At 38.4% G+C, this 13,603-nt stretch overlaps 1 protein-coding gene across 1 annotated transcript in view; it reads right to left on the bottom strand.

The window, feature by feature from the left end:
* Skap2 (src kinase associated phosphoprotein 2) overlaps nt 1-13,603 on the bottom strand; it is a 149,901-nt gene that overhangs the window by 57,146 nt on the left and 79,152 nt on the right. Inside the window, exons 5-6 of the mRNA XM_027429626.2 lie at nt 1,495-1,572; nt 525-608 (exon numbers count right to left, since the gene is read on the bottom strand). Of these exons, the coding sequence (XP_027285427.1) occupies nt 525-608; nt 1,495-1,572 (162 nt within the window). The remainder of the gene's footprint in view (nt 1-524; nt 609-1,494; nt 1,573-13,603) is intronic.

Raw genomic sequence — 13,603 nt, 5'->3', positions numbered from 1 at the left:
TAGGCTAATAATGGGCCTACTTCATATAAATGCTGTGTGTTAAACAAGTTTTGCTAGTTGGCTTGCTTATACAGATAAAACACTTAGAGGGTCTGGAATATAACTTTTGTTGTTGGCATCCTTAATGTCAGGTTAGGAAGTACTGTATCCATTAAATTTTATATGAAAAAAATTTACCAGTTTTTCCTGTCTTCAAATATTTTCATCTCATGTCATCATGGTTCCCCATTTTTTCTCAAGTTCTAAAACTGTAGCCCAGATGACAAATACTAAGGTGAAAAGCCACAGGAGTGAAAATTATTTTACTTTCTTTCATAATTCATAAAAATACAAGTGTGTTAAGTGTCTAGGATAGTTTGGAATTCACAACATCTGTCAAATAATGAAAGATAATTACAAATTAACCTTAAACTATAATTCTGAAAACTTCTTAGTTCTTTCTCCATTTTGTCCTTGTTCACTCTGCAGGAAAATGGTTGCAAACTGGTGCAAAGGAAAGTGATGTAAGCAAAGATCAATACTACCTTTATCACTCCCGTAATAATAAAACACTGTTTTGCTGAGAGCACACCACCGTTTCTGCCATTCAAACCCCAGAAAGCTGTGATCTGTAAAAAGCAGGACAGTGAGCAGGTTAGATACTACACAGGACTTACAAAATGCCATTTTCTCACCACAGGAGGTGAAGTTAGCTATTACAATTTCTGAGCTTCCTTTTACCTCTAACATTAGTCTGTATTTTCCATCCCAAAGGACAAGCAGCAGAAACAGCAATGGATAAAGTCCAGTAGAGATAGGGCCACCATAATTATGATTGTTTCAACTGTCTGGTCACCAAACTTTCCCTGTAGGGACAGTCTCAAAAAGGTACCTGACTAAATATTCTTGATATAGCTAATCCATGGGGTCTGCTTTTCTCAAATTTGTCATAAAAGGGAAAGGGAGGGATTGACTTGGATCATTCCTACTACGTCTTTCAGCTTAAAAAGATGAAAACAGAATTACAAGTGGAGTATAGTCAGAAGGTCTGCAGCAGCTAGCTATGGTGAGCTACATGGTCACAGGCGCTCTCCTGCTTTCACTCCATATATCATAACACCACCCCCAGGGTTCATTTTATTCTGGAGACCACATGGAAGTCCCAGTTAGCAAGGCCAAAGGAGAGGCAACGCTGAAGGGAGTAACAGACAGCAGCAGGGGAGAGGGCAGGCTGTGTGTGCCAGTCGGGTGCAGGGGGCTCACATGGGCTAATGTGAGAAACGCCAACCTTGAGAGCATGCTCATGCCTGAAGCTTTCCCAGATGTAGGACACTGCTCCTGAATCACTTACGCTTTGTTAGTAAAAACTATGTAAAACTCAAAGTGGCACTTCATGTTTGGATAAGGTCACTCATATTTTCTTACGTCCGTAGAGAACACTGCTTCCGTGAGTATGCCACAAATATATTTTATCTTAGGAGGGAAAACCCAGCTTTTGTATTTTCATTAGCTCACCTTTTCTGCGTTTTTCCAGGTAGCCAGCCTTTAAGACAAAAGGAAGGTCCTGGGCTGCAATGGGAGGAAACTGGTTTCCTGTAGGAAGTTAGAGAAGGAAAAATCAGTGGGTAATTCACTTTGGAAAAGCCTGTGGACCTCATCCCACTACATTCAGTGCATTAATTAGTGCAATTACTCAAATCAGATCTGGCAACTTTACTTCAACTCCAGCCCTTAGACTCCCTTCTCTCCTCTTGTAAATCTTGCGTTTAAAAAAAAAAAATCGTGTTCCTAAATACAAATGCAGTTGAGTTACCTCAAAAGGGTGACGCTTTCAATCTATAGTCGATAAACACAAAACTATAACAAATAAACACAACAAATCCCAGATGTTAGGACGTTCAAATGAACCACAGATGCGCCTCAACATTCCCACTAACTCTTCAAGCATTTAAATGCCAATCAACTCTGACCTGCATATTCTGACTCCCACCAACTGAAACAAAGTGATTTTCCCCCCAAAGTCAAAGACAGTATTTGTTCCTGAGTCCACATCAAATTCTCTCTCCCTTTACCTGAATTCACAGAGAAACTCTAAGTCAAGAGCGTGTGAGTCTGCTCTATGATTTAGATTTTCATAAGGCAATTAAGAGTCTAAGACTAGATCATCTAAGACTAGCATAAACAGACAGGGTATTTCTAGGAAAAAACTTAAAGATTAAGCTGTAAGTCAAAGTCAATTAGAAACTTATGGAAATATGTGACAGGTCATTTAATAACTTCAGTGGTGTTCTTGGAAATTTTCCCAGCTCCTTTACAAGAGTGATGACAGACAGACAGACAGATGATAGATATAACAGATAGATAAATGGATAAATAAATCATTTTTTAAAATCATATAGAAATTGTATCTAAGGGGACAACAAGTTGGAACAACCATTAAATTAGCCATGGTATTATGGAATAACTGGGTCTCACTGAGTATTAGTATCACAATCTTTATACTTCCACTGGGCAAATATATTATCTTAACACAAAACAAATGTTCTCTGTAGCCATTGGGATGGCTCAGTAGGTAAAGGTGTTTGCTACCAAGCCTGATGGCCTGAGTTTGATTACCAGGAGACACAAAGTGGAAGGAAAGAATCAACTCTTGTGGGTTGTTTTCTAACCTCCACATGGGTATGTGGACACATGCACACACAAAAATAAATATAATAAAAATTTTAATGTTCTCCAAATTTCAAGAAGAAAACAAGTTATTCTGAAGTGAAATACTTTTAATTTTTAAAAACTTTATGTGTACGAGTCTTTTGTCTCCATGTATGTCTATGCACTATATGTGCTCAACAACACTGAAAGACAGAAGTCAGTGTGGGATCCCCTGGAACTGGAGTTTCAAATGATATAAGCCACCATCTGGGTCCTGGGAACCAAACCCTGATTCTTTGCAAGACAGCAAGTGCAGTTAACTGCTGAGCCATCTTTCCAGTCCTTGAGGTATTAACACTTTATTGAGCAGAAACAAGTAGAGAGTAGATGGCAGAAAGTTTGTTAGGGTGAATTTATCACTTAACCTGGGTACTATGGGACAACTGTTGATTAAACTGATAAATCACAATAAAATATAATGTCATAAGCAATATTTACCCTAATTTCTTATTACCTCATGTTTCTTGAATACAATCTTTTCTTTCCAGGGAAGGAAAAACAAGTTCTTAGCTGAAATTGCACTTTTCTAAACCATTATAGCTATTGGACCAATATCTAAGATTTAACAGCCATGTATACTTTTATAAACAAAAGTACATCAGAAACAGTCCCTTTAAATATATAGTTAAGTCCTCAGAAGAACTTTATGATTTGTGTAACAGGATAAGCAGTTAATGCTTTTTGATAGAAATTTGTTATAATACATAAAAGCAGTAATTTCCCTTTTAAAACCTGGAATCCTCACATTGTTTAGGCCATCAACAATGGTCATCAGCTAAGATTCAGAGCAGCCAAAGGACAGATGCTCTCCAGATGCAGATCGGTAACACCAGGACAAGGAGGCTATGGCTACACAACTCTATACAGCAGGCAACAACGGAGACCCTCTGGACATTCCCTTATACCAGAGCACCATCTCACTGGAGATGATTCAGCCACTTCATGGGTTAGACATTACTGTTATTTTCAAGCTAGTTAAAAACAATTTTCTTTTCTTAAGCTAAAGGCAATAAAAGAAGAAATCACATCCTAACTAAGAACACAGGAAAAAAATTAACTTGTATTCTAGGCTACTCTACTTATATACAGAAAATCACAACAGGAGATTGGTTAAAAGGCCATAAGCTTGATATTCTGAAGAAATTGAACTATATTTTTAAATGAGTATTTATTATTATGGCAATCTTACTTTTCTAAAGCAAATCAAAATATGAGACACTGGAACTAACACCCTGTTGCTGGGCATGGTAACACACCTCAGTAAGCCCAGCATAAAAAACGAACTAACCCCAGCAAGGTAACTAAGAAAGGAGTGGGTCTTCCTCCAAATCCAGCTTGCAGTCTTAATGTAAAGCCCAGAGGACAGGCAGTCAGCGGTGCGTACGCAGCATTCAGGCAGGGAACTGGCTGGGGTTCCTTTACACTACTTCTACTGGGATGAAAAATCTGAAAACTTGCAAAGCCAGTGCACAGCTGATGGGATAAGCCTGACCCAAACAGGCTGCAGAGCAAACAGGCAGTCTGCATGCTACAATACAACTCACCACCAACAGAATCAAAGTCTATCGTGGATCACAGCAACTTTTAGAAGCTTGAAGTATGAACTAAAAACCCAACACAAGTTGTGACTTCTACATTCGCTTCTCATCCAGTTTCTTGTCTTGTAGGAGCAGGTGTCAGGAGATCAGAGAGTCTCAAAGATCTCAGATTCATTTCCTCCTCGTATTTTTATGAGAAGGTTGGCAGCCAATTTAAACACTGGACTTGCGAGGACCCTGAAGCCCCTTTTACTATTTTATCATTAACAAGTCATTATGATGTTATGGGCCTCACTGTTCACATTTTTATAGTTGTTCAATCTTGACTTCATGTGATTCTCGCTCGGTTTCTGAGCCTTGCCTTGCTGACTACAGTTTTCACTGTATTACTTGGCATTTATATAGTCTTCGACATGAACACTAAACCTTTCAGCTGGCATAATCTTCTTACAACTTCCACACCATTAGAAATCCCTGTTTACAGTGGAAAAGACAGGAAAGAGATTTTTTCTGAGACTGTCCTTTGCTCATGCGATCTTTCACTCGGAGTCAAATCTTGAGCTAGTCAAATGCTCTGTCATCACACAATGGGACTATTTCCCTGAAATGCAAAAAGTTAAGGATAAACTCCTTATCAATCAACTCTCTCCCCACCAAACACTAAGTACCTATGGGCTAATCCAAACCTTTTATTAAAATAATATTTTATTAATGTTTTGAGAATTTCATATAATATTTATGATCATATTCACCACCCTCCTATCTCCTTCCAGATCCACATGCACATTCTTTTTTGTTTTGTTTTGTTTTTTTAAACCACCAATTTGTGCTATCCAAATATTCCTGGGTGTGGGGCCTGCCCTGGACATGGCTGACCATCCAGGAGTCACGCCCTTAAAGAAAAGGACAGCAGTACTCAACTGTCAATAGCTCCCCAGCTAAGAGTGGGATTCTGTGTCTACTTCCTCCATCCAGTCCTCCATAATGGAATTTTGTCTGGTTTGAGCTCATGCAGGTCTTGACATACTGTCACAAGCACTGTTGAGTTCATACATGCACCTGTCATAAATATCATATCTAGAAATACCATTTTGTTGTAGAAAAATAGAAAGGAAGGAAGAAGGAAAAATAATGGGTCACCTTCCCTGTTGGATATAAATGAAAACTCCTCAAATAAAGACTTAGACCTAATTCAAGAGCATGTCACAAAGATCATCCACCATGATCAACCTAGCTTTACCCCTAGAAATGCAGGGACGGCTCAATATATTTAAATCAGTGAATGTAATCCACTATATAGATTCAAGGACACAAACCACATGATCATCTCATTAGATTCAGAAAAGACTTCTGGCAAAATCTAACATCTCTTCATGATAAAAGTCCCAGAGAATCTAGGGAACCAAGGGACATACCTTGACATAATAAGGACAATACACAGTAACAACCCACACCCAGCATCTTGCTAAACAGAGAAAAACCCTAAAGAATTTTCAGGAACAACAAAAAAAGTAGTCCCCTCTTTCCTCTCCTGTTCAATATAGTGCTTGAAGTCCTAGTTAGAACAACAAGATAAACAGCAAGATAAACGGGGTACAATTAGGAAAGGAAGAAGTCAAAATATCCTAATTAAAGAAGAGATGATTCTATATATAAAATATTCCACCAGAACACTCCTAAAGATGATAAGCATACTCAGCAAAGCAGCAGGATACAAAATTACACAAAAATCAGTAGCCTTCCTTCCTCTATACCAACAGCAAGCATACTGAGAAAAAAGTCAGGGAAACAATATCATTCCAGATAGCAAAAACAAAACAAAGCAGACAAAAAACTAAAACAAAAATCTTAGAATAAATCTAAAGAAGTGAACGACTTGTACGATAAAATCTTATCCACATCCTTTTAAATTCCTCACTTTCACACTTAGTGTAAGTCCCCAAATTGAGGGAGATAATATTTCCTTTCACCTCTTCTAAATTCTCAGGATGAATGTGAAAACAGACTAGTTGTTGGGTAAATATACTCATTTTAAGGAAAAATTATCCACTTAGTGTTTGCTTTATATTTGATGTACATTGCACAAGGCTTCACTTTTTAGAGACCACCACCTCACTCCACATTGGGAACATTCTCCTTCCCATCCTTCTATGATTACTTGTCTAACTTTCCTTAAGAAATGGCCTCAGAGCCGGGCGTTGGTGGCACACGCCTTTAATCCCAGCACTCGAGAGGAAGAAGCAGGCGGATCTCTGTGAGTTGGAGGCCAGCCTGGTCTACAAGAGCTAGTTCCAGGACAGGCTCCAAAGCCACAGAGAAACCCTGTCTCGAAAAAAACCAAAAAAAAAAAAAAAAAGAATACGGAAGAAACGGCCTCAGAGATGCTCACAACCCTTGCTAACTCCAGTCCCAGGGGATCCAACATCCTCTTCTGACATCTGTGGGCAGCAGGCATGAATACAGTGCACAGAAGACACACAGGCAAAGAGCCACACAATGAAGTAAGTCAAGAGCCTGCTTCTGTAAATCTGTGATGGACACGGACACTCAGCCTCTCTGAGACTCAAGTTTCCTCATCTAAAGCGTGAAAAAACTCAGGTCAAATCAACTCTAAAGCTGTCTCAATTCTGACTCAGGAATTAGATCCATACCCATGTTGTTCGAGTGCTTCATCAAGGACTGTGGTCCAAAGGGCTTCACTAGCCAATGTGGAAACTGTTTCTAACACATTTTCTTTTAGGTAGAGCAATTGGTGATCACGCTTAGAGCCTACACAGAAAGAACTGCCTTACATCATTGCAAAGGCTTGATTTCTAAATCAAATCTTAGCTTGAAATATCTGTATAAATTAACTTTTATACTCTACATGGGTAATTTGGACTCTGAAATCATCTTACCATGTTTTGGGTAGCAAAAAGAAAGCTATTGTATATTCAATGGACATACCAATCGGTAGCCTCTAAGAGAGTAACTGGTGATTGAAAGGTTTTGCACCATCCCTCCACAGAGCCCAATTTCTTAACACTGTTCCTTCTCTGGGAGTGATGAGCTGTTCACACACCAGTGCTGGTGACGCTATTGTGATAATTTCTTAAATTGAACAAAGCAGGGAAGGGATAGCAGGAGCAGCTTGCAACTCAGCTTAGATACAAAGAAGGTCAGTTTTCAGTTCTTAGAGCCACAGAACTCCCAGGTTGAGTGACTACCATCTGTTAGTGGACACTAAGTAAAGTAGCAAGGCATTCTGAAAGCCACAAAGCAAAACCTGGCTGGCCATTAGGGTAATTTGAGTTTGCCTTTATTTACTCTACTTCATGAAAAGAAAATTCCAATAGCCTCTTGGGAATTCTATTATGCCCTCAATCAGTCTATTTGGGACCAAAGAAGACAACAGTCATCCATACTATAGTTAATGCACACAGAATGGGAAAAGATATTCACCAACCCTACATCCAACAGAGGGCTGATCTCCAAAATTTACAAAGAACTCAAGAAGCTAGTTTCCAAAACCCCAAATAATCCAATTAAAAAGTGGAGTACAGAACTAAATAGAGAATTCTCAAGAGAAGAATCTAAAATGGATGAAAGACACTTAAGAAACTGCTCAACATCCTTAGCCATCAGGGAAATGCAAATCAAAACAACTCTGAGACACCATCTTACTCTGTCAGAATGGCTAAAATAAAAAACAACAATGACAGTTTATGCTGGAGAGGATTCGGAGAAAGGGGAACACTCCTCCACTTCTGGTGGGAGTGCCAACTTGTACAGCCACTTTGGAAACCAGTATGGTGATTCCTCAGGAAAATGGGAATCAGTCTACCACAAGATCCAGCAATTCCACTCCTAGGTATATACCCAAAAGAAGCACATTCATACAACGAGGACATCTGTTTAACTATGTTCATAGCAGCATTATTTGTAACAGCCAGAACCTGGAAGCAACCTAGATGCCCCTCAACTGAAGAACGGATAGAGAAAATGTGGTACATTTACACAATGGAGTACTACTCAGCAGAAGAAAAAAAAAAAAAAAACAATCTTGAAATTCGCAGGCAAATGGATGGAACTAGAAGAAACCATTCTAAACAAGGAAGACCCTATGAGAGACCATACATGGTCCCCTGGAGAAGAGGAAAGGGACAAGATCTCCTGAGCAAATTTGAAGCATGGGGGAGGGGAAAGGGAGCTAGGAGAATGAGAAGGGGAGAAGGGGTAAGGAGGACATGAGGGAGCAGAAAGGTTGAGTGGGGGAAGAATAGAGGAAAGCAAGATAAGAGATACTATAATAGAGGAAGACATATAGTTTTACAGAGAAATCAGGCACTAGGGAAATGTCCGGAGATCTACAAAGAGCCTGATATATGCCACAACAGAAAGACTATATGTGGCAAAAAATAAAAAAAAAAAGAAAGAAAAGAAAACGCCTATTTAGAGAGAGTGGATATTTAAGTGTGTAAGTATTTTAAATGAAGCAAAACTAGAGAAATATAATATAGGAAAATCTATACTATACAGTGAGATCCCTACTGCTTGAGAAATAAATACAGCAACAGAATACACAAACTAAAACACACTTTTCAATTTGAAGTCCAGATTCTATATCTTACATACTCATACAATGCAGGAAAACACATCCAGAGCTGCTAACAATTCTTAAATCTAGGAAGTGGGCTGTTTGGTGCAAGGTGAAAACATTCTCTTTGTTAGAATTAGGAATTACCTATTTTTACATAATATATTTTTTAAATAGAAAATAAAATCGGTATCTTCAATAATTTCAATTATTAAAACCATAACCAGATAACTACACCAATACGTGTATGAGATTTGACAATATATGTGTAGGTTTAGTACACAGTAATACAACATGAAAACAATTGGCCCGTTCATATATATTATGTATACATAAAAAAATCTTTTTAAAAACTCACTGTGTGAGAACGTGCACAGAGCCAGCTGTCTTTAGCTGATCCACATCTCACACATCCACACAAGTTCCACTCTGCCCTGAAGGTCACCTTCTTTACCATTCCTCCAAGAGCACACCCCTTCCCACAACAATTAATAGAAACTGTTCAGCTTGACCCTGGAGACAAATCTCAACTCTCTAAAACTTTTCCTACTGTAACAATAAAAATATCTGAGGGAGAAACAAAATATCTGATCTCCATAGAAGGCTAAAGAATATTTTCTTTTCTGAAAGATAATTCTTACTAGTGATTTTTACAGTTATTTTTACATTTTCATTTTATTTTTATTATTTTTTTTAGAGTGACATGAAAGTAATGGGCTTCATTCTGGCATTTCCATACAAATGTGCCATGACACTTTTTAGTGGTTTTAAATTTTTTTCCTAAAATAAAACGAATTTAAATTTGCTGACATAAGTTGAACATTCCTAATCTGAAAATCTGAGCTCTAAAATGCTACAAATTCCAAACTTTTGAATGCTATGATATCACATGTGGAAAATTCCACACCTGCCATCACAACACAGGTGTAGCAGACACTGTATAAAATTACCCTTGGGTTATGTGTATAAGGTGGATATGAAATGTTAAATGATTTCATGTTTAGGCCTGAGTCTATGTTCCAAAATATTTCATTATTTATGTACAAATATTTCAAAATCTAAAAGAAAAGAAACTGGAAACATTTCTTAGTCTCAAGCATTTTGGAGAAAAAGGTATTCAACTCATTTTACACAAATAACAAAATGATCTGTGGTTTTGCTCTGTCTCAACTTAAATGTCTTCAAACTCATGTGAAAGTATGCATTAAAAATTGTGCCAGGCTTTAACTGGTATTCCAAATTCCATCTGGGAAATGGATTTTATAGCTAGGCCATAAACTTCTAAAATCCTGAAGTTTTAATAGATATGCTGACACAACCCTAACCATAACAGTTCTAGCAACTGCTGTGGTAATAAATCTGTCTGTTTCTATTATGCCTCTGACAAATCCATTAATATGAATGATGTCCACTTCACACAGCACACTCCACAGCAACTGCACGAGTTATGTCATCTCCATTCTGAGGAGCAAATCAGTAATCAATATTTGTAAGAGCAGCAGCTAATCCTTTGTACAATCACTGCTTCTGTGATTGAAGAGTTTGTTCAAAACACACAGTTAATCCCTCTTCATCTGCTTGAGCCTTCTATTCATCCCAGCCTCTTACTGTGCTGGCTGCAGCCGATTTATACATCTCCACATGCTAAACATGACCTGACAATTGACACAGGGGAGTGCTGACAGGATAAGCTCTACAAACACTGGCCTTTCAGAAAGAAAGGAAACCTGAAATGAAGGTTCAGAAACCCAAAGTTTACAAACAGGCTTACCACTGCCTCCCCAACGCCAATGCCTGACTTACACCGATGGTGTGTGCCCATGACTTGAATGTGAGCAAGCCTTCTAGCTCGCTCCAGAATAAACTGGTTTATTCATAAAGCCTGTACTGTTTTAACCTTTGAATAGAGGTTAGAATAGACCACTTGATCAAGGAGAGAGTAGTAGTTCTCAAGGAGAGAACTACTGGGAGAGTCCTCTGGTGTGAAGTTAGAGTGACTGATCTCAGCTCTTCCAAGTGTCACACTGGCAGAAAATCTCACAAAGAAAAGGACCTTACTGGTTAATGCAAAGCTTTTGATGGAAAAATAGACACTTTCACACTGAGAGTTGATTCCCAATATAATAAAATATTCTGTGGTAACAGAAACAGATAGAAACTCATAAAGCAAAAATTTACTGATATCTAGCAATCCAATCACTCTTAAGGAAAATATTAAATTTTATTTAAAGTCCCAACATAAATTTCTGTAATAGTTATTTCAACTGAGATACTCCATGCAACCTTAATTGAAGCTACTTCAAGCAAAATGCAAATTCATGTCAAATTAACAGCATAGTCTAGACCTAGGGAAGAAATTATTTTCTAAGCCAAGATATGGAATGAAATCAATTTGTTATAAGACAACATAAACAGCTCCTTTATATAAACTGCTTGTCATATCCAGTTTAAGTGGGATAGCCACCACACTATTACTTAAGTCTTACTTTTGTGCCCCCCTGACAGGATGCAAACACCCCAGGAAGGAAAGAAGTGTGCAGCAGAAAGCCAAAAGCATGGGGGACCTTAGGAGAGAGGCCAAGTAGTTGACACTATCGTTTGCTTCAGAAATAAAGACAAGGTACTAGAAGTTATTGCAGAACATGAAAATAAGGAGGCTGTGGCAATCTGCCCACGTTGGAGAAGACAGAGCATGGGCAAAGCCTGTGGTTAAGGATGAAGTGGGAGGGGGAGGAGCCACGGAGCGACACCTGGCCTTCAAAAACAAACAAACACACACACAAAATAAGGACGGAGGGCAGAGGCTATAGCTTCACAATAGAGGGCTTGGCCTAGTGTGCACAAGGCTTTGGGGATACACTCCCATCCCTGACAGAAAAAGGTTAGCAGTGGCCAGAAGAGAAGAAGGAACCACAGTCAGGAAGGAAAGTGCTTCCAATGTACCTTCTAATTCATCATCTGCAGCAATATTCCCTGTTTCTCAACACACCATGCTCTAGTTCAACACTTAGCTTACAAAATAACTAAACACCAACACTGCAATTTAGAAATCTACTAACTTTAATCTCATTTAGTAATGACAGATTCATGTGTAGTGTTAAATAATAATAGGTTAAAATGAAAACTAGGATTTAAAAACTTACGTTGATACATCTTATGCACTGCATGTCTTAGACAGTATATTGAGTATTTTAAGAGTGCAATACTAAAATCTAACCGCCTTTTCAGATATTAGGCAAAATAATTTGCTACTCAGTTGAGTTTGCTATAAAAAGAATTATAGACATCACTAAATCCTACAAGATAGTCAGCTCTGCTGAAGGACGCTGAACAAAAAGACAACAATGCTGCTATTTCCATATTACAGGTGTTATATCCATGCCAAGAATATGTGAAAAACACCTAAGCAGTGAAATCTGCCAGCAGCTAAGAAGGATAAACTTCAAAATTCTTTTGAACCATTAAAAGCCAATTACAGGCCACAGCAAACAATGAGATTTTGCACCAACTTGAAATACTGGTTGTCCCTGGGACAATCATGATACTGTGAGCTGGGCATGTGATGCTCAATCTAAGGCAGGAGGATGGTGAATTCAAGGCCAGCCTGAGCAACCCAGCAAGTACTCATCTCAAAAAAAAAACTGTTATTTCCAAGTTCAAATTATGTAGGACTTTTTTAAAATGTCATATAAACCATGTGTTTATACACAGTGAAATATTTTAGCTTTGAATCTCCTAGTGAAACTCCTTTAACCTAGACTCTAGACAGTTGCTTCCTCTCAGATGTGTAAAATGTGTACATAAGAAACAGGCAGAAATGCAAGATCCTAGAGAAGATAAAGCCCTGTTTAAAGCATCAGTGATGTCTATAAATAGTTTATGTTTTTAGATACAATTAAAGCAGAAAAACTTAAAACTTCAGGCTGAAGGAGAGACTCTGCCTCAAAGAAATCAGGTGACAGAGGAAGAAAATGATGCCCTCCTTTATCATCTGCTCACATGCACAGGGTATACACACACACAGACCACATACAAACACCCCCCCTCCCTCCTCCCTCCCTCTCTCTCTCTCTCTCTCTCTCTCTCTCTCTCTCTCTCTCTCTCTCTCTCTCTCTCTCTCACACACACACACACACACACTCAAGCGTGCACACAAGCGCTCATGTTCAAAAACCCAAGTAATCAAGTCGTAAACTTGCAACCTAATCTGCCAATGACAATGCACAGAGGACAAGTAACACTGGCCTCACTGCTTGTTCTAACCGAGCTAACTTGCTAGGACTTAGGCACCAGCTCCTCTTTAGATATAAGGAGCTGAGCAACTGAAGTTTCACATTCTCAGAGCACATTATCATAAGTCTAAGACCTCAGGCTCACAGGTATTTTTTCAATGATATTTTAGTAACAAACATTTTCTGACTGAACTTTTAGCACAGGCTTTTTGTATTTTTAATTATGCTAATAAAATCAATACTATAAAATTTAAAAATAAATTAAAAGAACAGTACTATCAAGGCTTATCAGTATAAGAAAATCTCAAAAACCAAAAGGAGTAAGAAAGGAAAGCGTAGCTATATTAAATAATAGTGACAAATACCATTAAAAAAATTCTGTGTAGGGGCTGAAGAGATGGCTTAGCAGGTAGAAGCCACCAAGGCTGGTGACCTGAAGTTGATCCCTAGAACTCAACATGGTAAAAAGAGAGAACCAACTCGATTGTGCTTTGACCTCTGTGTTTTCCACGGCAGGCATACTAACACACACACACACACACACACACACACACACACACACACACACA

This window comes from Cricetulus griseus, chromosome 8 (assembly GCF_003668045.3).
Source record: "Cricetulus griseus strain 17A/GY chromosome 8, alternate assembly CriGri-PICRH-1.0, whole genome shotgun sequence".
NCBI lineage: Eukaryota > Metazoa > Chordata > Mammalia > Rodentia > Cricetidae > Cricetulus > Cricetulus griseus.
Note: the sequence above shows the minus strand (reverse complement) of the source record. Positions and strands in the feature narration are given on the sequence as shown.